Source organism: Chiloscyllium plagiosum, unplaced genomic scaffold (assembly GCF_037043375.1).
Source record: "Chiloscyllium plagiosum isolate Xiang-an unplaced genomic scaffold, Cpla_swu_hap1 HiC_scaffold_17, whole genome shotgun sequence".
NCBI lineage: Eukaryota > Metazoa > Chordata > Chondrichthyes > Orectolobiformes > Hemiscylliidae > Chiloscyllium > Chiloscyllium plagiosum.
This window is the reverse complement of record NW_028270155.1, coordinates 4,973,273-4,999,788: the sequence shown is the minus strand read 5'-3', so window position 1 is coordinate 4,999,788 and position 26,516 is coordinate 4,973,273. Positions and strand designations below refer to the sequence as shown.

General features: G+C 46.1%; 1 protein-coding gene and 1 non-coding gene across 3 annotated transcripts in view; both read left to right on the top strand.

The window, feature by feature from the left end:
- The window catches only part of LOC122558202 (cocaine esterase-like), a 145,417-nt gene that overhangs the window by 93,156 nt on the left and 25,745 nt on the right, over window positions 1–26,516 (top strand). For both annotated transcript variants that reach the window (XM_087995697.1, XM_043706527.2), the window contains 3 exons: window positions 14,214–14,418; window positions 19,902–20,019; window positions 25,937–26,070. In XM_087995697.1, the coding sequence (XP_087851823.1) occupies window positions 14,214–14,418; window positions 19,902–20,019; window positions 25,937–26,070 (457 nt within the window). The remainder of the gene's footprint in view (window positions 1–14,213; window positions 14,419–19,901; window positions 20,020–25,936; window positions 26,071–26,516) is intronic.
- On the top strand, window positions 11,058–11,183 carry LOC122558753 (U8 small nucleolar RNA). Its single transcript, XR_006314241.1, has one exon. It is a non-coding gene; the product is annotated as a U8 small nucleolar RNA (small nucleolar RNA).

The following is a 26,516-nucleotide window of genomic DNA, read 5'->3' as shown; positions in this document are numbered from 1 at the left end:
AGTGAAGACGAAAAGATCATTGCCAACGGTACTGCAATTTCCTCTCTTGCTTCCCACATAATCCTAGGATATATCCCATCAGGCCCAGGGCACTTGTCTATCTTCAAGTTGTTCAAAATGTCCAACACATCTTCCTTCCTAACAAGTATCTCCTCTAGCTTACCAGTCCGTTTCACACTCTCCTCTTCAACAATACGGTCCCTCTTGTTCGTAAATACTGAAGAAAAGTACTCATTCAAGACCTCTCCTATCTCTTCCGACTCAATACACAGTCTCCCACTACTGTCCTTGATCGGACCTACCCTCGTTCTCACCATTCTCATGTTTCTCACATACGCATAAAATGCCTTTGGGTTATCCTTGATCCTATCCGCCAAAGTATTTTCATGCCCTCTCTTAACTCGCCTAATCCCTTTCTTCAGCTCCCTTCTGGCTATCCTGTATCCCTCCACTGCTCTGTCTGAACCCTGTTTCCTCAACCTTATGTAAGCCTCCTTCTTCCTCTTTACAAGACATTCAACCTCCCTCGTCAACCAAGGTTCCCTCACACGACCATTTCTTTCCTGCCTGACAGGTACATACATATCAAGGACACGTTGTATCTGTTCCTTGAAAAAGTTCCACATTTCCACGACATCCTTCCCTGACAGCCTATGCTCCCAACTTATGCTCCTCAGATCCTGTCTTACAGCATCGTAATTACCCATCCCCCAATTGTAAAACCTGCCCTGTTGCACGCACCTATCTCTCTCCATAACCAAGGTGAAAGTCACAGAATTGTGGTCACCATCACCAAAATGTTCACCCACTAACAAGCCCATCACTTGTCCCGGTTCATTACCGAGTACCAAATCCAATATGGCCTCCCCTCTGGTCGGACAATCTACATACTGAGTTAGAAAAGCTTCCTGGACACACTGCGCAAACACTGCCCCATCCAATCTACTTGATCTAAAGAGCTTCCAATCAATATTTGGGAAGTTGAAATCGCCCATGACTACTACCCTGTGGCTTTTGCACCTTTCCAAAATCTGTTTCCCAATCTGTTTCTCCACATCTCTGCTGCTATTGGGGGGCCTATAGTAAACACCCAGCAAGGTGACTGCACCTTTCCTATTTCTGACTTCAGCCCATACTACCTCCAAAGGCAGATCCCCCTCGAACTGCCTTTCTGCAGCTGTTATACCATTTCTAATTAGCAACGCCACCCCCCCTCCTTTTTTACCACCCTCCCTAATCTTACTGAAACATCTGTAACCAGGAACCTCCAACAACCATTCCTGTCCCTCTTCTATCCACGTTTCCGTGATGGCCACAACATCGTAGTCCCAGGTACCGATCCACGCCTTAAGTTCACCCACCTTATTTCTGATACTCCTTGCGTTGAAGTATACGCACTTGAACCGTGTCCGCAAGTGTCCGCAAGTATTCCCTGTCAGTGCTACCTTTTTCACAGCCTCCCTACATTCTTGGACATCCTGACAGACAGCTAGCCTACTTGCTGGACTACAAGTCCGGATCCCATCCCCCTGCCAAATTAGTTTAAACCCCCCCGAAGAGTGCTAGCAAACCTACCCCCCAGGATATTGGTGCCCTTCTGGTTTAGGTGCAACCCGTCCTGCTTGTACAGGTCCCAGCTTCCCCAGAATGCAGTCCAATTGTCCAAATACCTGAAGCCCTCCCTCCTACACCATCCTTGCAGCCACGTGTTCAACTGCACTCTCTCCCTATTCCTTGCCTCACTGTCACGTGGCACCGGCAACAACCCAGAGATGACGACTCTGTCTGTCCTAGCTTTTAGCTTCCAGCCTAACTCCCTGAGCTCTTGAATGACCTCCCCACCCCTCTTCCTACCTATGTCGTTGGTGCCAACGTGCACCACGACTTCTGGCTGCACACCCTCCCCCTTAAGGATTCTGAAGACACGGTCCGAGACGTCTCGGACCCTGGCACCCTGGAGGCAACAAACCATCCGAGAGTCTCGCCCATGTCCACTGAACCGCCTGTCCGTCCCTCTAACTAGAGAGTCTCCTATAACTAGCGGTCTCCTCCTCTCCCCCTTTCCCTTCTGAGTCTCAGAGCCAGACCTCGCGCCACAGACCCGGTCACTGCAGCTTACCCCTGCTAGGCCGTCCCCCCCAACAGTATCCAAAGCGGTATAGTTATTGTTTAGGGGAACGACCACAGGGGAACCCTGCACTGCCTGCTTCCTCCCCTTCCCACCTCTAACTGTTACCCAGCTACCTCTGTTCTCTGGCGTAGCTATGTCCCTGTAGCTTCTATCTATCACCCTCTCAGCCTCTCGAATAATCCTCAGTTCATCCAACTCCAGTTCCAGTTCCCTAACTCGTTCTGTGAGGAGCAGGATCTGACTGCATTTCCTGCAGATGAAGTCGGCAGGAGTATCGGTGGTCACCCCTACCTCAAACATCCGGCAGGAGGAACATTCCACTGCCTGCGCTGCCATTACTCTACAACTCGTCTCCAAAACAAGATCTTGAGTTTGAACCTCTAAAGCACCTTCTGGAACAGCGGTACTGTTACCCCATGGACCAGAAGATAAGATTTAAGTCCCTCACCTGTGCCTGACGTGTTTCTGATTGAAGATACCTGCATTGATTTGATTTGATTTACTATTGTCACGTATCAAGATAGAGTCATAGAGATGTTCAGTGAAAAGTATTATTCTTGCTACTATCCAGGCAAATCATACCTCACATAAGTACATGAAGATAATAGAACTGAATACAGAGTGTTACAGCTACAGAGAAGCTGCAGTAAAAGATCTACTGTAATATGAGAGGTCCATTCATAAGTCTGAAAACAGTGGGGAAGAAGGTTGGTTTGTCTGATGGACTGGGCTGTGTTCACACCTCTCTGCTATTTCTTATGGTTTTGGGAAAAGCAGTTGACAAACTGCACTGTGAAGCATCCAGATGGGATGCTTTCTATGGTGCAGTTATAACATGTAGTAAAAGTCCTTATGGACATGCTGAATTCCTTTAGCCTACTGAGGAAGTAGAGGCATTGCTGTGCTTTCTTGTCTAGAGCAAGAACATGGATGCACCAGGACAGTTTGCTGGTGATTGTTGAGCAGGAATGCTTGGAGACAAAGTCTTGGGGTAGGGTACAGTTCAGGTACAAAATGGGAGGAGAGATATGTGAAAGGTTCAACTGCACAGAGAGGGTTGAGTCAATGATAGGAAGAGAAGGAGGCCGTTCAGCCCCTTGAGCCTGTTCCAGCATTAAGTGAGATCATGTCCCAACTCCATATACCTGCCATTGGCTCATATCCCTAAATACCTTTGCTTAACAAAAGATAATTTGTCTGAGATTAAAATGATCTGATTCAGTATCCACTGCAATTTGTGGAAGAGAGTTCCAAACCTCTCCCATTCTTTGTGTAAAAAAGTGCTTCCTAACGTCTCCTGAACGGTGTCAGTGGAATGAGACAGAGGGTGGGTATTATCTCCCTTGTTGAAAAGGCAACTTGATGGAGGGAGCAATTGAACAACAGTTTGCACTGTCATAGCAGCTTTAACATAGTAAACCATTGTAAGCTGCTTCATGTGAACAAGAAACAAAAACTGAACATCAGATTACAAAAGGAGATATTTGGACAACAGATCAAAAGAGTTCAAGCAGCATTTTCAAAAAGAGAGTTGCAACTTGGGAACTCCACAGTTTGTGGGACATACATTTGTGTTTATAATGTCTGAATTGTTTCACATTTGAAACTATTTAAATTCATTCATGGGCCATGGACATCACTGGCTGCCTTGCTCCTGCTGTAGGTTGTCACAAAGCTGGTCCTTTTCTCAAGGATACTGCGTCCTTGGTTTTCTTCAGAAGGGTCGTAAACAGGTCGGGCTCTGATCAGACTAGTTTGGTACAGGGATAAAAAAGGATTTTGAGCAGTGTCGCACAGCTAGATCTTTTTTTTCTAAAAGCTGTCCTTGGCTCAAGGAGACTCTGTCCTTGATTTTTTTCAGAGGGGCAATAAACCAGGCCGGGCTCCGATCAGTCTGGTTTGGTGCAGAGATGGAAAGGATTTTGAGAGGCCTTTTGATTATATGTAAACAGATGAGACCTCAGGCCAAAGTGGTCATGTTTTAAATGTGACCTGTATAATAGAAGGGGAGGGGTCAATTCTGAAAGCTGAGCAGTTCAGTCCAGAACTAGTTAAGGAGTTTCAGCAGTGGGCTGTGTGGAAGCAGGCTGATAGACTCTCTCCTTCTGCCATTCTAACTTCAACCTGTAAGCATTTGTTTCATTTTTTACTGTTGTTAAGAGGTTTGCTCATTGGGACAGTTGTGTGTATGTTCAGAACAGCATAATTAAGTCTAGTTTGGATAGTCTGAGTTCTGTCTGGGTTCTTTATCCTGCTCTTTGTGTATCATTGTGTAATTTTGTGAGTAAATTTTTGTTTGTTTTAAAACCTTGTAGCCAACCTAGCTACCTCACTCCGGGTAATTTTCACTGCACACTTAAGGAAACCAATTCCAAAATTATGGTCTGGGCTGTCTGCTTAAGAATGTTTTGAGTGGTCTGGCTTAGTCTATAACAAGGTAGATGCACATTTGGACAGGGGGACTGCTTCAGTATCTGAGGAGTCACGAATGGCCCTGAACATTGTGCAATCATTGGTGAACATCCCCACAACTGATAGAGGGAAAGTCATTGATGAAGTTGCTGAAGATGGTTGGGTCTAGGACACTACCCTGAGGAACTCCTGAGAGATGTCCTGGAGCTGAGATGACTGACCTCCAACAACCACAGCCATCTTCCTATGTGTCAGGTATGACTCCAACCAGCGGAGAGCTTGTCCCCTGATTCCCATGGATTCTAGTTTTCTGAGGGTTCCCTGATGCCACACACAGTTGAATGCAGCCTTGATGTCAAGGGCTGTCCCTCTCCCCTCCCCTCTGGGATTCAGCTCCTTTGTCCATGTTTGAACTAAGGTTGTAATGAGGTCAGGAGCTGAGTGATCCTGTGTATCACTGAGCAGGTTATTGCTGAGCAGGTGCTGCTTGATAGCTGCTTCCATCACTTTACTAATGATGGAGAGTAGACTGATGGGGTGGTAATTGGCTGTGTTAGATTTGTCCTGCTTTTTGTGTATGGGACATACCTAGGCAATTTTCCACATTAGGAGAAAGTGAGGGCTGCAGATGCTGGAGATCAGAGTCGAAGAGTGTGGTGCTGGAAAAGCACAGCAGGTCAGGCAGCATCCGAGGAGCAGGAGAATTGATGTTTCAAGCATAAGCTGTTCTTCAGAAGGTCTCCTGACGAAGAGCTTCTGCTCAAAATGTCTAGTCTCCTGCTCCTTGAATGCTGCCTGACCTGCTGTGCTTTTCCAGCGCCACACTCATTGACTCTGATTTTCCACATTGTCAGCTGGATACCAGTGTTGTAACTGTACTGCAACAGCTTGGTTAGGGGAGTGGAAAGTTCGGGAGCACAAGTCTTCAGTATTATTGCCAGAATATTGTCAGGGCCCACCACCTTTGAGGTATCCACTGTCTCCAGCCGGTTTTTGGCATCACATGGAGTGAATCAAATTGGTTGAAGACTGGCATCTGTGATGCAGGGGACCACTGGAGGAGCCCAGGATGGATCATCCACGCGGCACTCCTGGCTGATGATTACTGCGAATACATCAGCCTTCTCCTTTGCACTGCTATGTTGGGCTCCTCCATCTTTGAGGATGGGGATATTTGTGGAGCCTCCTCCTCCAGTGAGTAGGTTAATTGTCCATCACCGTTCATGACCAGATGTGGAAGGACTGCAGCGCTTAGATCTGATCCGTTGGTTGTGGAATGACTTTGCTCTGTCTATCACTTGCTGTTTATGGGGTTTGGTACACAAGTAGTCCTGTTTGGTAGCTTCACCAGGTTGACATCTCATCTTCAGGTATAAAACCGAAAAGAACTGCGAATGCTGGAAATCAGACACAGAAACGGAAAAGCTCAGCAGGTCTGGCAGCATCTGTGGAGAGAAATCAGAGTTAACGTTTTGGGTCCAGTGACCCTTCCTCAGGACTGATGGTAGCTGAGAAAAAGTTTTTTTTTGTGCAGGAGATAGGGGGGGAGTTAAGGAGTAAATGATAGCTGGAGAGAGGCCCTAAAGAGAGAGAAGAACAGCTGAACAGATGAAGCAGTGGACAATGATCAGCCTGGGAGAACGAATGGCTGCTAGTGGGGACTAACAGTGGGCTGTATGTATTAGCAGACCATGTGGTAACAAGGCCTGGTGGGTGGGGGTTGGGGTAAGGACATGGGGCATGGTGCCTCAAGCCTGGAAATTGCAGAAAGCTGCAGAGTTCCCAAATGGTAAACGAGGTGTTGTTCTTCCAGCCTGTGCTGAGCTTCACTGGAGCACAGCAGCAAACCTGAGACAGAGATGTTGCCCACAGAACAGGGTGGGGTGTTAAAGTGGCAGGCAACTGGAAGCTCAGGGTCTTTTTTGTGGGCAGAATGTGGATGCTCTGTGAAGCAGTCTACACTTTGTTTCCCCAGTGTAGAGGAAACCACATTGTGAGCAGGTAAAGCACTGCTTGACCTGGGCCCTTGGATACTGAGGAGGGAGGAGGGAAATGGGCACACGTTACACCTTTGACGGATGCAGGGGAAAGTGATGGAAGTAAAGGAGGACTGGGCCAAGGTGTCCTGGAAGGAATGGTCCATGCGCAAGTCTGACAGGGGAGAAGAGGGGAAAATGTGTGGCATTCAGCTGGAGGTGGCAGAAACGGCGGCTAGTGGTCTTCTGGATGTGGATACTGGTGAGATGGTAGGTAAGAACAAGGGGGACCCTATCACTGTTGTGGGAGGGGGTGAGGGTGGAAGTGCAGGAGATGGTCAGACACAGCAGAGGGCCCTGTTGACAATGGTGTTGAGAAATCCTCAGGCGAGGAAGAAGTGTGAGGACGTATAGCCCAGGTAGCTGTGGGAGTCAGTGGGTTTGTAGTGGATATCAGTGACTAGTTTATCCCTAGAAAGGGAAACAGTAATGTTGAGGAAGGAAGGGAGGAGTTAGAGATAGACCTGGCGAAGGTGAGAGCAGAGTGGAAATTGAAAGCAAAATTGACAAACATTTCTAATTCTGGATGAGAGAGGGAAGCAGCACCAATTACTTCATCGCTGTGCTGGAGAAAGAGTTGTGGGAAGGGTCCTGGAATAGGACTGGAACAAGCAATGTTTCTCGTTCCCTGTGAAGAGACAGAACTGGGGCCCATGCGGGTGCCCATAGCACCATCTTTGAACTAAACAGAGTGAGAGGAGTTGAAGGAGACGTTGTTGAAGGTGCGGACTTGGCCAGTGGGAGGAGGGTGGTGCTGGAAGGGAACGATTCAAGCCTTTTCTCCAGGAAGAAGCAGAGAACCCTGAGGATTACCCTGAGGGGAGGATGATCGTGTGAAAGGATTGCCTGTCTGTGGTAAAAGGGAGGCAACTGGAGCCCGCAAACTGGAAATTCATTTTCACATAAACATGGTGCTGTTCCTGGCATACTCCCCCTGCACTCTCCATTGAACCAGGGTTGGTGGTAATGGTTGAGTGGGGGATATGCCAGGCCATGAGGTTACAGATTGTGCTGGAGTACAATTCTGCTGCTGTTGATGACCCACAGCGCCCCATGGACACACAGTCTTGATCTGCTAGATCTGTTTGAAGTCTGTCCCATTTAGCACGGTGATAGTGCCATACAACACAATGGAGGGCATTCTGAAGATGAAGGTGGGACTTTGTCTTCATAAGGATTGTACAGTGGTCACTCTTATCGATACTGTCAAGGACAGATGTATCTGCAGCCAGCAGGTTGGTAAGGATAAGGTCAAGTATGTATTTTCCTCTTGGTTCCTTCACCCAGTCTTCCTTCGCCTCAAACCCAGTCTAGCAGCTATGGCCTTTAGGACCCAGCCAGTTCGATCAGTAATGCTGCTGCTGAGCCACGCTTGGTGCTGGGACAGTGAAATCCCCCACCCAGAGGACATCTTGTGCCCTTTCCACCCTCAGTGTATCCCTCATTTTGTGGGATGTGGGTGTTGCTGACTGGGCCAGTATTTATTACCCGTCCATAGTTGCCCCTTGAGAAAGTGGGGGTGAGCTGCCTTCTTGAACCGCTGCAGTCCATGTGCTGTGAGTAGACCCACAATGCTCTTAGGGAGGGAAGTACAGGATTTTGACCCAGAGACACTGCAGTGCATCTTGTAGATAGTACACACTGCTGCTACTGAGCGTCGGTGTTGGAGGGAGTGAGTATTTGTGGTGCCGATCATGTGGGCTGCTTTGACCTGGATGGTGTCAAGCTTCTTGAGTGTTGTTGGAGCTGCCCCTATCCAGGCAAGTGGGGAGTATTCCATCACACTCCTGACTTGTGCCTTGTAGATGGTGGACAGGCTTTAAGGAGTCAGGAGGTGAGTTACACACCCAGTATTTTTAACCTCTGACCTGCTCTTGAAGCCACTGTGTTTATGTGGTGTGTCCAGTTGAGTTTCTGATCAATAGTAACGCCCAGGATGTTGACAGTGGGGGATTCAGTGATGGTAACATCATTGAATTATTCAACATGGAGGAGTACTGATTCATCAGCAAAGGCAGTACTTGGTAATCAGCAGGAGGATTCCTTGCCATGTTTAACCTGAAGCCATGAGCCTTTATGGTGTCTGGAGTCAATGTTGTTGTCTCCCAGGGCAACTCCCTCCTGCCTGTATACACCACTGTGCTGCCAGCACATCCCCATTTAGCATTCTGAATCCTTCCAGTCTACCACACCTGTCAAAGAGCAACAAGCATCTCTCTTTCTCCAATGCAAAGGAACTTTAATGGCACCTCAAATAACACAGACGATCTTTCCAGAGCGGCCCCTTTCAAACATTGGCCAACCCAGGTGATTCCTATCCCAGCAGCCATGTCGATTGGAAGGAGATCTCTGACTCTGTCTGTCCAGCATTAATGATGACCTTTGCTGTAAATGACTAACTCGCTCTGTGCTTATCTTGCTCTCCAATCAATTTGCAAAGTTTGCACTTGTTTCAAAACCAGCTCACTCCTGTGGTTTCAGAACAAAGGTCCCAAACAGAATCCAGGTCACAGTGTCTATCTCCCAATCCACACTTGGCTCCTAGTATTTTGTTAGCCTGCAGATTCAAAGAGATTTAAATCAAGAATTATCAACCTGGGACTTGGTATGTTGATATGACATGGTCCGGTTCCCAACCCCCACTCCTACAGTTTGCAGAGACGGACTAAATTACAAATCATGTTCCGCTCATGTTTCTCTCCCACAAGAATTTCTCAGAGCACCGTCCCAGGCTCAACCATCTTCAGCTGCTTCATCAGTGACTGTATTGTGAGGCTGATAGTACTTAATGGGTGGGTTCTAAAAAATCTGATCAAAATGATTACAAGAAGACGTGCACTTTGATATAAAGCAGATTTATGAGTTTGTTCTAATGTAAATAGATGCAACCTAACAAGTGAACTTATTAATTTAAATACTCCTGGCACATCTCACAGGTGGGTTTCACCAGCCTCTGCCCACTGGGCATGGCTGGCCTTTGGAGTGCGATCTCAATTTCCACAGCCCCGGTCCTTAAACCACAGTCTGGTGGGGAGATCCCTGATATTAATTCTGTTCTGATTACATGCTATCTCTCCATCTCAGTCCCTTTTCCAGACACTCCACTGTGTTCTGGATGTAGGTTTGCTCACTGAGCTGGAAGGTTCATTTTCAGATATTTCATCACCGTACTAGGTAACATCTTCAGTGAGCCTCTTGCTGAAGCACTGGTGGGATGGCCCACTTTCTATTTATATGTTGAGGTTTTCTTGGGTTTGGTGATGTCATTTCCAGTTCTGTTTCTCAGGGGGTGGTAAATGGGATCCAAGTCAATGTGTTTGTTGATAGAGTTTGAGTTGGTTCCCATTTACCACCCCCTGAGAAACAGAACTGGAAATGACATCATCAAACCCAAGAAAACCTAAACACAAATAGAAAGCGGGCCATGCCACCAGTGCTTCATCCGTGGCTCACTGATGATGTTACCTAGTGTGGTGACGAAACGTCTGAAAATGAACCTTCCAGCTCAGTGAGCAAACCTACATCCAGAACCTCAACCTGAGCTACAAATCTTCTCAAAACTCGCTAACTCAATTGTGTGGAAAACAAGTCAGAAACATCTCCAAGCTGCTCCGTGTTAACTCCATCAAAAACTAGATTCCCACAAACAATCAAGGATATGCAGTTACCTTTCACCACAAGGAGCTGCTGTTTTCCACCAGGTCTATTTCCATGTATTTTTCCACTTTGCTTCAATTGCTCATTGTCTTGTCCAATTAACCCTTAATAGTCAGGTTTGAAGATATCATTTTTGAGCCCAACACTACAATAACTTCCCTTCAGCACAAGGTCAGAAGTGGGGATGTTCATTGATGATTGCAACCCCTCAGATACCGAAGTGTTGTGTGTCTATTTCGTAACTTGTTGCACTTCAGAAAACATACTGCTTTGGCCTGATAACTGACAAATAACGTTTACACATTGCAAGCGTCTCTCAGTTTCCCTCCCCACCAAAGGAGAATCTAACCATTACCCCCTTGACATTCAATGGCATTACTATCACTGATTCCCTCACTATCAACATGCTGATATCATCGACCAGAAATTGAACTGGACTCACCATTTAAATACTCTCCACATTTCTCCAACAGTATTTGAGAAACTCAACACAACCCAAAACAAAACAGCCCACTTGGTTGTGACCCTATCCACATCCACTCCTGCCACCACTAATGCCTCAGTAACAGCAGTGGGTACTATCTACAAGATACACTGCAGAAATTCACCAAAGATCCTCAGACAGCACCTTCCAAACCTATGGCTACTTCCACCAGCCCCTGCGAGTTCCCCCTCCAAGTCACTCACTATCATGACTTGGAAATATGTTGCCATTCCTTCAGTGTCACTGGGTCAGAATCCTGGAATGCACTCACTAAAGGCATTGTGGGTGAACCCACAGCACATGGATTGCAGGGGGTCAAGGAGGCAACTCACCCCTACCTTCAGTAAGGAACACCCTGTTACTCTTTATGAAGTTGCAGAAAATGATGATGGAGAGTATGAGCCATGATTAATCCTCGCTCCAATCCCTGCAGAGCCAACAACCCCTCAGGTGCCATTCTGATTTTTACTGACGATATCTCAGATTGTTGTATGAGTGGAGTCGCTCGAAGTATGGAACATTTAAATAAAGGGACAGGCAATAAATTCTGCCAGCCTGTGACGTCCACATCCTGTGATGGAGTAATTTAAAAAGCATAGCTTTAAAAATTGTATTTTAGAAGGACAGAAGGAGGCCATTTGACCAATCATTTCAGTGCCAGCTTCTGAAAGAACTACCCAGCTCGTCCCACTCTCCAGCCCCATCTCCATAGCCTTCTGATTAAAAACTTTTAAATATCCATCCAGCTCTCTTTTGAAACCTCCGACAGAATCTGCCTCCCCCACTCTCGCAGGCAACATGTTCGAAATCCTAACAACTCTCAGGGTAAAGAAGCTTCTCCTCACCTAACTCTGAGCTCTCATGTTTGCACTCTTGAAATTTAAGCCCTAGTTACTGATATATCAACTCATGCAAATAAAATATCCTTCTTTACCTTGTCAAAGTTCTTCATCATTTTGAACACTTTAATGAGGTCACTTCATAATCTTCTCTGCTCCAAGGAGAATAAGCCCAATCTTTCTCTCCTTTCCTTGGATCTAAAATCCCTCATTTATGTTATCATTCAGGTAAATCCCCTTTGAACTGTCTCCAGGGTCTTAACAAACTTCCTTAAATAAGGTGTCCAGAACTGAACACATTACTCCAAATGTGGTCTGACCAATGACTGGTAGAGGTTCAGCATCACTTCCTTGATTTTATACTCTAAGCCTCCAATTATAAACCCAAGGATCCTATAAAACCTATTAACAACTGTTTCAGCTTGCCTGGTCACCTTCAGAGAATCATGTAAGTGAGCCCCAAGGTCCCTCTGCTCCTGTACTCCCCTCAGAGTTATCCCATTGAGGCCTGTAATGTCTCGGTGCTGCTTCTACCAGATGCATTCCCTCACATTTCTCTGCATTGGAATTCATCTTCCAGGTGTCTGTCCATTTGGCCAACATATCAATGTCTCTGAAATTGCTCAGCATCATTCTCATAAGTCACTCTTCTCCCTGGCATCATATCATCTGCAAATTTAGAGATTTTGCCTTCAGTACCCATCTCCAAATCATTTATTTAAATCAGAACAAACAAGGGTCCCCACACCAACCTCAGGGGAATACTACGTTGAACTCCTCTCCAATCTGAGAAATGCCCATCTATACCTCCCCTCTGTTTCCGATCTTTTAGCCAATTTCTAATCCATGCTGCCAAAGACCCATCAATCCCAAACATTTCTCATTTGCTAACCAAGCTGCCATATGGCACTGTATTAAATGCTTTCTGAGAGTCCAAATATACAACATCCCCAGCACTACCCTCATCCACTGCCTGTGTCACCTCGTCAAAGACCTCAATTAAATTTGTCAGACATGACCTGCTCTTGACAAAGCCATGTTGACTGTTTAGTATTAACTCATTTTTCTCTAAGTGTATTTTAACTTATCCTGTATTATGGCCTCCATCAGTTTCCCACAATTGATGCTAAGCTGACAGGTCTGTAGTTTTCTGAGTTTATCCTTTGTCCCTTTCTTAAACAACGGTGTCACATTTGCAATCCTCCAGTTCACCGGGACTAATCCTGATTTCAGAGCAGTCTGGAAAGGTTCTGTCAACAAGCTCCACAGTTTGCTCCCTTCCTTCTCTCAGCAATCTTGGACGTATCCCATTCAGACCTGGCGACTTTTCTACCTGGAGTGTGCCAGCTTTTTAACACCTCCTCTTTATCTATCCCTGCACTGCTCAGTTGCTCAACACCCACATTTTCAACTGAGCCACTGTCAACATCTTCAAATTTGGTAAAGACAGAAGCAAAATATTTATTTCGTATCTCTGTCGTACCCTTAGCCTCAGTGAGCAGCTTACTATACTTTGTATTAATATGTGCATTTAAAGAAAAGATCAGAATTGAAATTGATTATGATATGGTTGGTGAGATTCCCATTTGCAAATTACCCCATGAAGAGCATTGGGATATTTTGTTATAAAGAGTCGCTTGGTCATACAGGGCTGAAACTTTGCCGAAACTACCCAAAACACAAAACTGCAGCTTTTCATTGTACACTGCTCATCTCTCACGCACAGGAAACAGAGTTGAGAGAGGAACACCAGTTTAGACAGCATGAGAGGAGAGTGCTGATAGGCTGGGCTGAAGATACAGTGGGAGCAGTTAACTGCCAATCTTAATTCCCAGAACAGATGGGTTGATTCTGATTGCTCAGGATGTTGCCATGGGAATGCCTCAGCAATTGGCTGTCTCTATGTCTGTACAAATTCCTCTCTCCTGTTTAAAACAGGGCCTTGGGTGTCAATACATGTAGCATCTAACACACGCAAATACATAACACTGTGAGCCTGACTGATAATCATAAATTGGTGTTTCAGCACAGTCTGGTTTATTTAATAAATACTGTCCAACAGTACCATCATATCTAATGTTGGATATGGTGTTCTGAGGCTTGTGAACATGAACTGGCTGAGCACGATTGGCACACTGCCCATTGCCAGTGGTCATCAGCATGTGGCTTTGATATAATCCACCAGCTTTTGGAGCAAATGGCCTACGTACTGGAGTCAGACCAGCACTAAAATATAGAAGCAGCCAATTACTGCAGCGTACCCTTGGCAACATTTTGACTAATCAGGGTCTACCCACTGGTTTGTGAGATAAGATTGACAGTCAACTGTTACATCTGCATGGCAACAATGGCCCAACCAATCAGTACCCTTGTCTCATGCTACACAAATTGGAATTCTTTTTCAGGAGTCTGATTTCTTGCATCGTAATCCTGAGGGACAGCGACACAAGTGTGGATTTTACTTATGTTTTGAAAGCATTTAGCATTTGCCATGTTGCAGGCACCACACAAGTGCAAGCTGTTGTTGTGATGAAAGGCTGGAGAGAGTGGGAGAGTGAAGGTGTGTGAGAGAGCCATGGAGCGTGAGTGTGATGTGCGAGAGGATTTTGAATTGCGAGCTAGTTCACCATCAGCTAACGGTTACTTTCTTGCAGGAACCGATCACCTCCGGCCTGTGGTCAGAATCGAGGGTGGCCTCATTCGGGGAGAACAGCAGGAGGTCGAAGGGATTCCCAGGGCAGTCTTTGGCTACCTCGGAATCCCATTCGCAGCACCTCCTGTGGGGGCCCTGAGGTTTGCTCCTCCCAAGAAACCAGAGCCATGGACAGGAATCCGCAATGTAACAAAGCACCCGCCAATGTAGGAATCATCCCTCATTCTTCAAACATACAGCACCAACTTACATCACACTCAAACATTTCACACACTGAACTGATTTCTTCATTTGAAAGAGAAACATTTAGGGGGCAAAGAGCAAAGGGAGAATCTCTCTGTCTGTATAGTGTCTTCCATGGTTTAGGATGTGTGTCGTACTTCAGTGAGGCCGGGTCTTAGTCAGACCACGCCTGCATCATTCAGTGTAGCTTTCACTTCCCGACCTAAGAAAAGTTGTAATTCGAAAAGAGGGAGTGCAGAGGAGGTTCACTCGGCTGATACCAGGGATGGCAGGCTGGGGAAGAGAGTGGTTTGACTGGGCCCGTATTCACTGGAGTTTAAGAGGACGGAAGGGGATCGGATTAAAATGTATAAAATTCTAATAGGGCAGGAAAGACTACACGCAGGGAGGGTGTTTTCACTGGATGGAGAGTCTAGAATCAGGGGGCACAGTCTCAGGATATGAGGTACGCCATTCCGGATGGAGATGAAGAATAATTTCTTCACCCAGAGTCTGTGGAGTCCTCCACCTCAAAAGGCCATGCCGGCCTCATCAAGGGAGAGCATGATAAATTGTCAGATATTAAAGGCTTCAAGGAGGGAGGGGAAAAGGGGGAAATGTCACACTGTGATAGAGGATCAACCATCATCAGATTAAATGGTACACCAGGCCTGAGGGGCCAAGTGGCCTGATCCTGCTTCTAGTTTCTGTTTTTATAAAAACACAGCTGGGTTGATTTAGGGATGGAAATCCTGATCCAGTCTGGTCTGTCTGTCATTCAGAGCAATGAGGTAACTCCTATCAAGTATCCTCTTGGAGTGGTCTGATCACCCTGTTCGAGGAAGGATATTATTAATCTGGTAACCAAGATACTGCTGGGAATTGAGGGTTGTGAGATGCTGGATGCTGGAGAGACATCTTTTTTCACAAGAGTGTAGGAGGTTGAGGGGTGACATTACAGAGGTTTGTAAAATAATGAGGGGTATAGATAATGCAAATGATAGGTGCTTTTCCCCTAGGGTGGGGGATTTCAAGACTAGGGGGTATATTTTAAGATGAGAGGAGAAAAATTTAAAGCAGACATGAGGGCCATTTTTTTACAGAGATAGTGATTGGTGTGTGGAATGAACTGCCAGAGGAAGTGGTGGATGTGGGTAGCATTACAATGTTTAAAAGACGTTTGGAGAAGTACATGAATAGGAAATGTTTGGAGGGATATGGACCAAGCGCAGGCAAGTGGGACTGGTTTAGTTTGAACATAGAATATAGAACATTACAGCACAGTACAGGCCCTTCGGCCCTCGATGTTGCACTGACCTGACATACTAATCTGAAACCCATCTAACCTACACTATTCCAAGTACGTCCATATGCTTGTCCAATGACGACTTAAATGTACTAAAAGATGGCGAATCTACTACCGTTGCAGGCAAAGCATTCCATACCCTTACTATTCTCTGAGTAAAGAAACTATCTCTGACATCTGTCCTATATCTATCACCCCTTAATTTATAGCTATGCCCCTTCGTGCTCGCCGTCACTATTCTTGGAAAAAGGCTCTCCCTGGCCACCCTATCTAACCCTCTGATTATCTTATATGTCTCTATTAAGTCACCTCCCAACCTCCTTCTCTCCAATGAAAACAGCCTCAAGTCCCTCAGCCTTTCCTTGTAAGACCTCCCCTCCATACCAGCCAACATCCTAGTAAATCTCCTCTGCACCCTTTCCAAAGCTTTCACATCCTTCTTATAATGGGGTGACCAGAACTGTACACAATACTCCAAGTGCAGCTGCACCAGAGTTTTGTACAGCTGTAGCATAGTCTCATGATTCTGGAACTCGATCCCTCTATTAATAAAAGCTAAAACACTGTATGCCTTCTTAACAACCCTGTCAACCTGGGTGGCAACTTTCAAGGATCTGTGTACCTGGACACTGAGATCTCTCTGCTCATCTACACTACCAAGAATCTTACCATTAGCCCAGTACTTTGCATTCCAGTTACTCCGACCAAAGTGAATCACCTCACACTTGTCCGCATTAAACTCCATTTGCCACCTCTCAGCCCAGCTCTGCAGCTTATCTATGTCTCTCTGTAACCTACAACATCCTTCGGCACTATCCACAACTCCACCGACCTTAGTGTCGTCTGCAAATTTACTAACCCACCCTTCTACACCCTCATCCAGGTCGTTTATAAAACTGATGAACAGCAGTGGACCCATCACTGACCCTTGCTGTACACCACTGGTAATTGGACTCCAGGATGAACATTTCCCATCAACCACCACCCTCTGTCTTCTTTCAGCAAGCCAATTACTGATCCAAAACTGCTATATCTCCCACAATCCCATTCCTCCGCATTTTGTACAATAGCCTACTGTGGGGAACCTTATCGAATGCCTTGCTGAAATTCATATACACCACATCAACCGGTTTACTCTCATCTACCTCTTTGGTCACCTTCTCAAAGAACTCAATAAGGTTTGTGAGGCACGACCTACCCTTCACAAAACCGTGCTGACTATTAAATTATTCTTTTCTAGATGATTATAAATCCTATCTCTTATAACTTTTTCAAACACTTTACCAACTACTGAAGTGAGACTCACTGGTCTGTAATTACCAGGATTGTCTCCACTCCCCTTCTTGAACAAGGGAACCACATTTGCTATCCTCCAGTCTTCAGGCACTATTCCTGTGGACAATGATAATTTGAAGATCAATGCCAAAGGCTCGGCAATCTCTTCCCTTGCTTCCCAGAGGATCCTAGGATAGATCCCATCCGGCCCAGGGGACTTATCTATTTTCACATTCTGCAGGATTTCTAATATCTCCTCCTTGTGAACCTCAATCCCACCCCTAGTCTAGTAGCCTGTATCTCAGTATTCTCCTCAACAACATTGTCATTTTCTAGAGTGAATACTGCTGAAAACTATTCATTTAGTGCTTCCCCTATCTCCTCTGACTCCACACACAACTTCCCACTACTATCCTTGATTAGCCCTAATGTTACTCTCGTCATTCTTTTATTCCTTAAATACCTATAGAAAGCCTTAGGGTTTACCCTGATCCTATCCGCCAACAACTTCTCATGTCTCCTCCTGGTTCTTCTGAGCTCTCTCTTTAGCTCTTTCCTGGCTACCTTGTAACCCTCAAGCGCCCTAACTGAGCCTTCAAATCTCATCCTAACAAACCTTCTTCCTCCACTTGACCAGAGATTCCACTTTGTAAACCACGACTCCCGCGCTGTACAGCTTCCTCCCTGCCTGACAGGTACATACTTATCTAGGACACACAGGAGCTTTTCCTTGAATAAGCTCCACATTTCTATTGTGCCCATCCCCTGCAGTTTCCTTCTCCATCCTATGCTTCCTAAATCTTGCCTAATCGTATCGTAATTGCCTTCCCCCCAGCCGTAGCTCTTGTCCAGTGGTATATACCTATCCCTTTCCATCACTAAAGTAAACATCACAGAATTGTGATCGCTATCACCAAAGTGCTCACCTACTTCCAAGTCTAACACCTAACCGGGCTCATTACCTAGGACCAAATCTAATGTGGCTTCGCTCCTTGTTGGCCTGTCTACGTACTATGTCAGGAAGCCGTCCTGCACACACTGGACAAAACCTGACCCATCTATAGTACTTGTACTGTCGTGTTCCCAGTCAATATTTGGAAAGTTGAAGTCCCCCATGACAACTACCCTGTCTCTCTCACTCCTGTTGAGAATCATCTTTGCTATCCTTTCCTCTACATCTCTGGAACTATTCGGAGGTCTATAGAAAACTCCCAACAGGGTGACGTCTCCTTTCCTGTTTCTAACCTTAGCCCATACTACCTCAGTTGACGAGTCCCCAAACCTTCTTTCTGCAACTGTAATACTGTCCTTGACCAATAATGCCACACCTCCCCCTCTTTTACCATCTTCTCTGTTCTTATTGAAACATCTAAATCCTGGAAACTGCAACAACCATTCCTGTCCCTGCTCTATCCATGTCTTCAAAATGGCCACAACATCGAAGTCCCAGGTACCAACCCATGCTGCAAGTTCACCCACCTTATTCTGGATGCTCCTGGTGAGCTGATGATGTTTGAGATGATGTTCAGCTTGGACTGGGTGAGCTGAAGGGTCTGTTTCACTGCTGTATGACTCTATGGTCAGCCTGTCCCTCTGCTCGCACTAATCACTGCTCTGACAGCTTCACTTCCTGGATTCTCCAGCCACTGCTACTGGATGGTCTTCAGAGATTCCCATGGCGGAATTAGAGGGAACATACATAGATCCAAACAATTAGTGCTCAGTTACAGGATGGCTGTGTTATTTGGCTGGGCCAGATTTATTTCCGAGGAAAGCCAGCTTCTCATTCCTGATTTATTTTTAAATTAAATCAAACGTCACCATTTGCCAAGGTGAGATTTTAATCCACATTCCCAGAGTATTAGCCCAAGGCTCTCGATTACAAAATAAACCTGACAACACCAGCACTGGACACGATGGTGACTGAGTGCAGAATCTCAACGTAGTTCTGATGTTTAAACCATGACCCATGGTCAGCTTGATTTCCCGAAACCTCGTGGTTATATCCAGGTGGGGGCTGGCTTTAAAACTCCCACTGAATGCTCATAGATCAACCTCACTCCACCTTCCCCCAGCACGTGCCAACCCCCTTGTGTTGCTAACCCTCTTTCTGAGGCTTCCTCCCTGGCCCCAGCAGCTGGGAATCCCTTCAGTAAAAGCTGGTCCGTTGAAAGAGAAACAGCACATCTTGAAGCACATGAGCCCAGAGGTGAATCAGTTTGTGTGGAAGCAGCACAGAGGCATCAGGCTGACATTCTGGGGAAGGGTCACCGGATCCGAAACGTTAACTCTGATTTCTCTCCACAGATGCTCCATAGAATCCCTACAGAGTGGATAGGGCCATTCAGTCCAAAATATCCACACCAGCCCTCCAAAGAGTATCCCACCTGGTTTTATCCACCTACCTTTTCCCTGCATTCCCCACCTAGCCTACACATCCCTGGACACTGTAGCATGGCCGATCCACCCTAACCTGCACATCTTTGGACTGGGGGAGAAAACCAGAGCACCCGGAGGAAACCCACACAGACACGGGGAGAACTCCAGCTGATGCCAGACCTGTTGAGTTTTTCCAATAATTTCTGTTTTTGTTTCTGAAATACAGCATCCAAAGTTTTTTCTGGTTTTATGACAGTTCTGGGACTGTGCTGTGAATTGTCTGTAATTCCAAGTAATGGACAAAGTCAGGGACAGACTGACCAGGCAGAGCCAGAGAGCAAACTCGGAGACATTTTCAAATCATCTCAGGTGAAAATATATCAGTGCAGGGAATTTTCGATCTTACTCAGAGCGGGTGCAGGAGAAAGAAACATGGTTAGTGCTTCAGGTCAGTGAATTTTCTCAAGAATAATAACAAAAATGTTTCCTGCTCATTCACACTGCCAGGTGTCTGCAGAAAGTCAGGAAGCGTTTGGAGCCCTTCCCAGTGTCTGCCAGTGAGGACTGCCTGTATCTCAGTGTCTACAGTCCAATCCATCCTTTACAGCAGAACAGCTCTCTACCTGTAAGTCAATCATTTGTGGAGCAGGAGCAGTAGGATTCATTTAAATCCCTCTGGCTTTGCTGAGTGGGAACAGGGTGGAGGTGCCGGTGTTGGACTGGGGTGGACAAGGTCAGAAGTCACAAGACACCAGGCTACAGTCCAACAGGTTCAATTGAAATTATAAGCTTTCAGAGCGATGAGATAGGGTTAGGGTTAGTGATGCTCCGAAAACTTGTGATTTCAAATAAACCTGTTGGACTATAAATTGGTATCGATTAGATTAGATTCCCTACAGTGTGGAAACAGGCCATTTGGCCCAACAAGTCCACACTGACCCTCCGAAAAGTAACCACCCAGACACATTTCCCACAGACTAATGCACCTAACACTGTGTGCAATTTAGCATGGCCAATTCACCTAACCTGCACATTTTTGGATTGTGGGAGGAACCTGGAACACCCGGAGGAAACCCACGCAGACACGGGGAGAATGTGCAAACTCCACACAGACAGTCGCCCGAGGATCTCTGGCGCTGTGAGGCAGCAGTGCTGACCACTGAGCCACCATGCCGCCTGTCATGTGACTTCTGACTGAGTGGGAATGATCCGGGGATAGTGAGGGAACAAAAGGCTGAAGAGCTTCCTGACTCCTGAGAGAGAGGGAAATCTCAGTGTGATTGACTGTTCACATCAACAGGGTTCCTAACTTTTGCAGACAAAATATTCTTGACCAGCCCGCTGGCACACAGGCTTTTGTTGGGAGATGGGAAGAGATACTTTCCACCATGTGGCGAGTTGTTGTAATCTGGAAGGTGCTGCCTGGAGGGACAGTGGAAGCAGATCCGATAGGAATGTTCAATCGGGAATGGGATGAATGAGTGAGGAGCTGCGGAGGGGGAGGAAGGGAAGTGTGAACATAGAGCCTTCAAAACGTTACAGCACAGGAAGAGGCCATTCAATGTGTCATATCTGTGCCAGCCCAGTACAATAAACCACCTGTTCTCATCCATTCTAATCCACATAGGACTCTTGTGGTGTTATGGTAGCATTCCTACCTCTGGACCAGGGAGACCTGGTTCAAGTCCCAACTGCTCCAGAGGGCAGCAATAATATTGCTGATCCGCAACAAATGCCATTGGTTGCAAATCCTGTCAGATTGAATGGATCAGTTGGAGCGATTAGAGGCAATGATGAATTTACAAGAACACGGGGTGTGATGGGTGGCAGTTATAGGAAGAGGGGAAAGCCATAGATACAGTATCTCAGATGGGTTAACTCCAGGAAAGCTAGGCAGGTAGTGCAGCAGTCTTCCGTGGCTATCTCCATTTCAAACAAGTATGGGAGTGATGGATTCTCAAGGGAATGTAGCACGAACAGTCAAGGCTCTAATGCAATGAGGGACACATTGGATTCCAAGCGATCGATTGTGTTCGGGGACTCTCTAGTCAAAGGCATAGACAGACATTCCTGTGACCAGCAGCGAAAAGTCAGAGTGGTGCTTTGCCTCCCTGGTGCCAGGATCAAGGGTGTCTTAGAGATGGTGCAGAATGTTCTCAACGGGGAGAGGGGCCAGCAGGAGGTCATTGTCCACATTGGAACCAATGACATAGGGAGGGAAAAGGTTGAGATTCTGAAGGGAGATTACAGAGAGTTAGACAGGAATTTAAAAAGAAGGTCCTCAAGAGTAGTAATATCTAGATTACTCCCAGTGCTATGAACTAATGAGGGCAGGAATAGGAAGATAGAGCAGATGAATGCATGGCTGAGGAGCTGGTGTATGGGAGAAGGATTCACATTTTTCAATCATTGGAATCTCTTTTTGGGTAGAAGTGATCTGTACAAGAAGGATGGATTGCACCTAAATTGGAAGGGGACTAATATACTGGCAGGGAAATTTGCTAGAGCTGCTCAGGAGGATTTAAACTAGTAAGGTGGGGGGTGGGACCCAGGGAGATAGTGAGGAAAGAGATCAATCTGAGACTGCTACAGTTGAGAAAAGAAGTGAGTCAAACAGTCAGGGCAGGCAGCGACAAAGCAGAGAACAAAGTGGACTGATAAATTAAACTGCTTTTATTTCAATGCAAGGGGCCTAACAGGGAAGGCAGATGAACTCAGGGCGTGGTTAGGAACATGGGACTGGGATATCATAGCAATTACAGAAACATGGCTCAGGGATGGGCAGGACTGGCAGCTTAATGTTCCAGGATACAAATGTTAAAGGAAGGATAGAAAGGGAGGCAAGAGAGGAGGGGGAGTGGTGGTTTTGATAAGGGATAGCATTACAGCTGTACTGAGGGAGGATATTCCCAGAAATACGTCCAGAGAAGTTATTTGGGTGGAACTGAGAAATAAGAAAGGGATGAGCACCTTACTGGGATTGTATTATAGACCCCCCAATAGTCAGAGGGAAATTGAGAAACAAACTTGTAAGGAGATCTCAGCTATCTGTAAGAATAATAGGGTGGTTATGGTAGGGGATTTTAACTTTCCAAACATAGACTGGGACTGCCATAGTTTAAGGGTTGAGATGGAAAGGAATTTGTTAAGTGTGAACAAGACAATTTTCTGATTCAGTATGGGGATGTACCTACTGGAGAAGGTGCAAAACTTGACCTACTCTTGGGAAATAAGGCAGGGCAGATGACTGAGGTGTCAGTGGGGGAGCACTTTAGGGCCAGCGACCATAATTCTATTAGATTTAAAATAGTGATGGAAAAAGATAGACCAGATCTAAAAGTTGAAGTTCTCAATTGGAGAAAGGCCAATTTTGATGGCCTTAGGTGAGAACTTTCAAAAGCTGATTGGGGGGCAGATGTTTGTGGGTAAAGGGACGGCTGGAAAATAAGAAGCCTTCAGAAATGAGATAATGAGGGTTCAGAGAAAGTATATTCCTGTTATGGTGAAAGGAAAGGCTGGTAGGTATAGGGAATGCTGGATGACTAAAGAAATGGAGGGTTTGGTTACGAGAAAGAAGGAAGCATATGTCAGATATTGACAGGATAGATCGAGATAATCCTTAGACGAGTATAAAGGAAGTAGGAGTATACTTTAGAGGGAAAACAGGAGGGCAAAACGGGGACATGAGATAGCTTTGGCAAATAGAGTTTAAGGAGAATCCAAAGGGTTTTTACAAATACATTAAGGACAAAAAGGTAACTAGGGAGAGAATAGGGCCCCTCAAAGATCAGCAAGGCGGCCTTTGTGTGGAGCTGCAGGAGATGGGGGAGATACGAAACGAGTATTTTGCATCAGTATTTACTGTGGAAAAGGACATGAAAGATATAGAATGTGGGGAAATAGATGGTAACATCTTGAAAAATATCCATATTACAGAGGAGCAAGTGCTGGATGTCTTGAAATGCAGGAAGGTGGATAAATCCCCAGGACCTGATCAGGTGTACCCTAGAACTCTGTGGGAAGCTAGAGAAGTGATTGCTGGGCCTCTTGCTGAGATATTTATATCATCGATTGTTAGAAACGAAAATCGCTTCTCAATAATCGCTCTAGACAAATTCAGGAAAACAAAGTTTTATTAGCAAGTCTGCAGAGTTGGGCACCCTTCTGAGAAAAAGGCGCCCCGAGGCTAACAATGTTTCTGATTAAATACAGGACAAGTCCCTCCCCTCTATAGCTCTAAAGAGTCACGAGGTTCACATTCTAAACAGTCAGTATTTTTCCATCCCTTATCACAAAGTCTGCAGCAGACGTTTCCCGAGTTGTTTTTCTACCCTGTAGTCTTATCAGTCAGGTGAGGTGCTGGAAGACTGGAGGTTGGCTAATGTGGGGTCACTGTTTAAGAAGGGTAGTAAGGACAAGCATAAGGATTAGTGTGAACTAATCTAAGCCCATCCCCCTACACTATCCCATCATCATCCATGTGCTTATCCAAGGATTGTTTAAATGCCCCTAATGTGGCTGAGTTAACTACATTGGCAGGCAGGACATTCCACACCCTTACCACTCCGAGTGAAAAACCTGCCTCTGACATCTATTTTGAATCTATCACCCCTCAATTTATAGCTATGCCCCCTCATACAAGCTGACACCATCAACCTAGGAAAAGGACTTTAACTGTCCACCCTATCTAACCCTCTGATCATCTTGTATGTCTGTATCAAATCCCCTCTTAGCCTTCTTCTCTCCAATGAGAACAGACCCAAGTCTCTCAGCCTTTCCTCATAAGACCTTCCCTCCAGACCAGGCAACATCCTGGTAAATCTCCTCTGCACCTTTTCCAATACTTCCACATCCTTCCTGAAATATGGGGACTAGAACTGTACACAATATTCCAAGTGCAGCCACACTGATGTTTTGTACAGTTGCAGCATGACATCAGGGCTCCGGAACTCAATCCCTCTACCAATGAAACCTAACACACCATATGCCTTCTTAACAAATAGGATAGGCTGGACAGGTACATTGGATAGTGAAGAAGGCGTTTGGTATGCTTTCCTTTATTGGTCAGAGTATTGAGTACAGAAGTTGGGAGGTCATGTTGCAGCTGTACAGGACATTGGTTAGGCCACTTTTGGAATGTTGTGTGCAATTCTGGTCTCCTTCCTATCAGAAGGATGTTGTGAAACTTGAAAGAGTTCAGACAAGATTTACAAGGATGTTTCCAGGGTTGGAGGATTTGAGCTATGGGAGAGGTTGAACAGGCTGGGGCTGTTTTCCCTGGAGCGTCGGAGGCTGAGGGGTGACCTTATAGAGGTTTATAAAATCATGAGGGGCATGGATAGGATAAATAAACAAAGTCTTTTTCCTGGGTGGGGGAGTGCAGAACTAGAGGGCATAGGTTTAGAAAAAAAGGGGAAAGATATAAAAGTGACCTAAGGATGTAGGTTTGCTCGCTGAGCTGGAAAGTTCATTTTCAGATGTTTCGTCACCATACTTGGTAACATCTTCAGTGCAATACCCAGTAGGGTGACAAAACGTCTGAAAACGAACCTTCCAGCTCAGTGAGAAAACTTACATCCAGAACCTCAACCTGAGCATGGATGAGTTGGACTGAAAGGTCTGTTTCCATGCTGTACATCTCTATGGCTGTATAAGTCTAAGTTGATTCAATAAAATATGTTTTTGTAAATCCCAGTATCCCACTACAGGCCTTTGTCTGTACCCTGCAAGTTCCACCTTATCCCACCTTCCAATTCGGCACTGCTACCTTAAAATGTCCTACCTGTCCATCTTCCTTGCCACCTATCCACTCCAACCTCCTCACCGACCTACCACCTTCTCACCCACCTACATCCACCTATCACATTCCCAGCTATCTATCCCCAGCCCCATTCCCTTCCCATTTATCTCTCAGCCCCCCGGCTGACAAGCCCCATTCCTGATGAAGGGCTTTTGCCCAAAGCTTCGATTCTCCTGCTCCTCGGATGCTGCCTGACCTGCTGTGCTTTTCCAGCACCACACTCTCAACTCTGATCTCCAACATCTGCAGTCCTCACTTTCTCCTAATTCCTTTATGGATCCAAGTTCCTTTCCAATGAATTGATTGTTTCTGTATCCATGACTGGACTGGACGATGGATTCTGCCTGCTCTGGATGGGAAGGGGTTTCCTTGTGTCCCCCTCACATCCTTTTACCAATCACCTTCCCCCATGCTGCTCCCAGTCTACTGTCCCCAGGACCCTTGTTACCGTGGGTCTGAGCAAGCTCCTGAGCTGTATCATTTGATCCATTCGCTAGGGAATGGCCAGTGAGTGATACCGTCGAGGTTAACCGAGCAGCTCTGATCTGCCTCGAAGCAACTGAGTAAAGGAGCAGCCAATCAGCTTCTGGCTGTGACTTTCAGATCATGGATGGGTGAGGATTGGGTCTAAAACATTCAATTGAAAGAAATTCTGTTTTTCCTGATCCAGTTTGGATAGCTTGGGGCTCCTCAGTTTGGTAAGCACTGATAATTTCACTTTCTCCCTCGCTCTGCCTCCCAGGTTATGGTCTGGATCCATGGAGGAGCCTTCATTCTGGGCAAGAGCTCTATCTTTCATGGGGCAGCCCTGGCCGGTTATGGTAATGTCGTTGTTGTGGTGATTCAGTACAGGATCAGTGTGGCTGGCTTTCTCAGGTAAGTGCAAACTCAAGCTCATAGGAACCTTGTGGCTTCATAGAATCAAAGATTACCTATAGTGTAGGAACAGGCCATTCGGCCCAACAAGTTCACACTGACCTCCGAACAGGAACCCACCCAGACCCATTACCCTAACCTATGACTCATCATTTACCCCTGTCTAATGCACCTAACCTACACATTCCTGAACACTATGGGTAATTTATCATGGCCAATTCACCTAACCTGCACATCTTTGTGATTGTGGGAGGAAATCAGAACATGCAGAGGAAACTCACGCAGACATGGGGAAAATGTGCCAACTCCACACAGACAGTTGCCCGAGGCTGGAATCAAACTCGAGTCCCTGGTGGTGTGAGGCAGCAGTGCTAACCACTGAGCCACCATGCCGCCCCAAACAAAGTCTCATTCACCCTACACTCTGCCCACCCAAGACAGTCTCC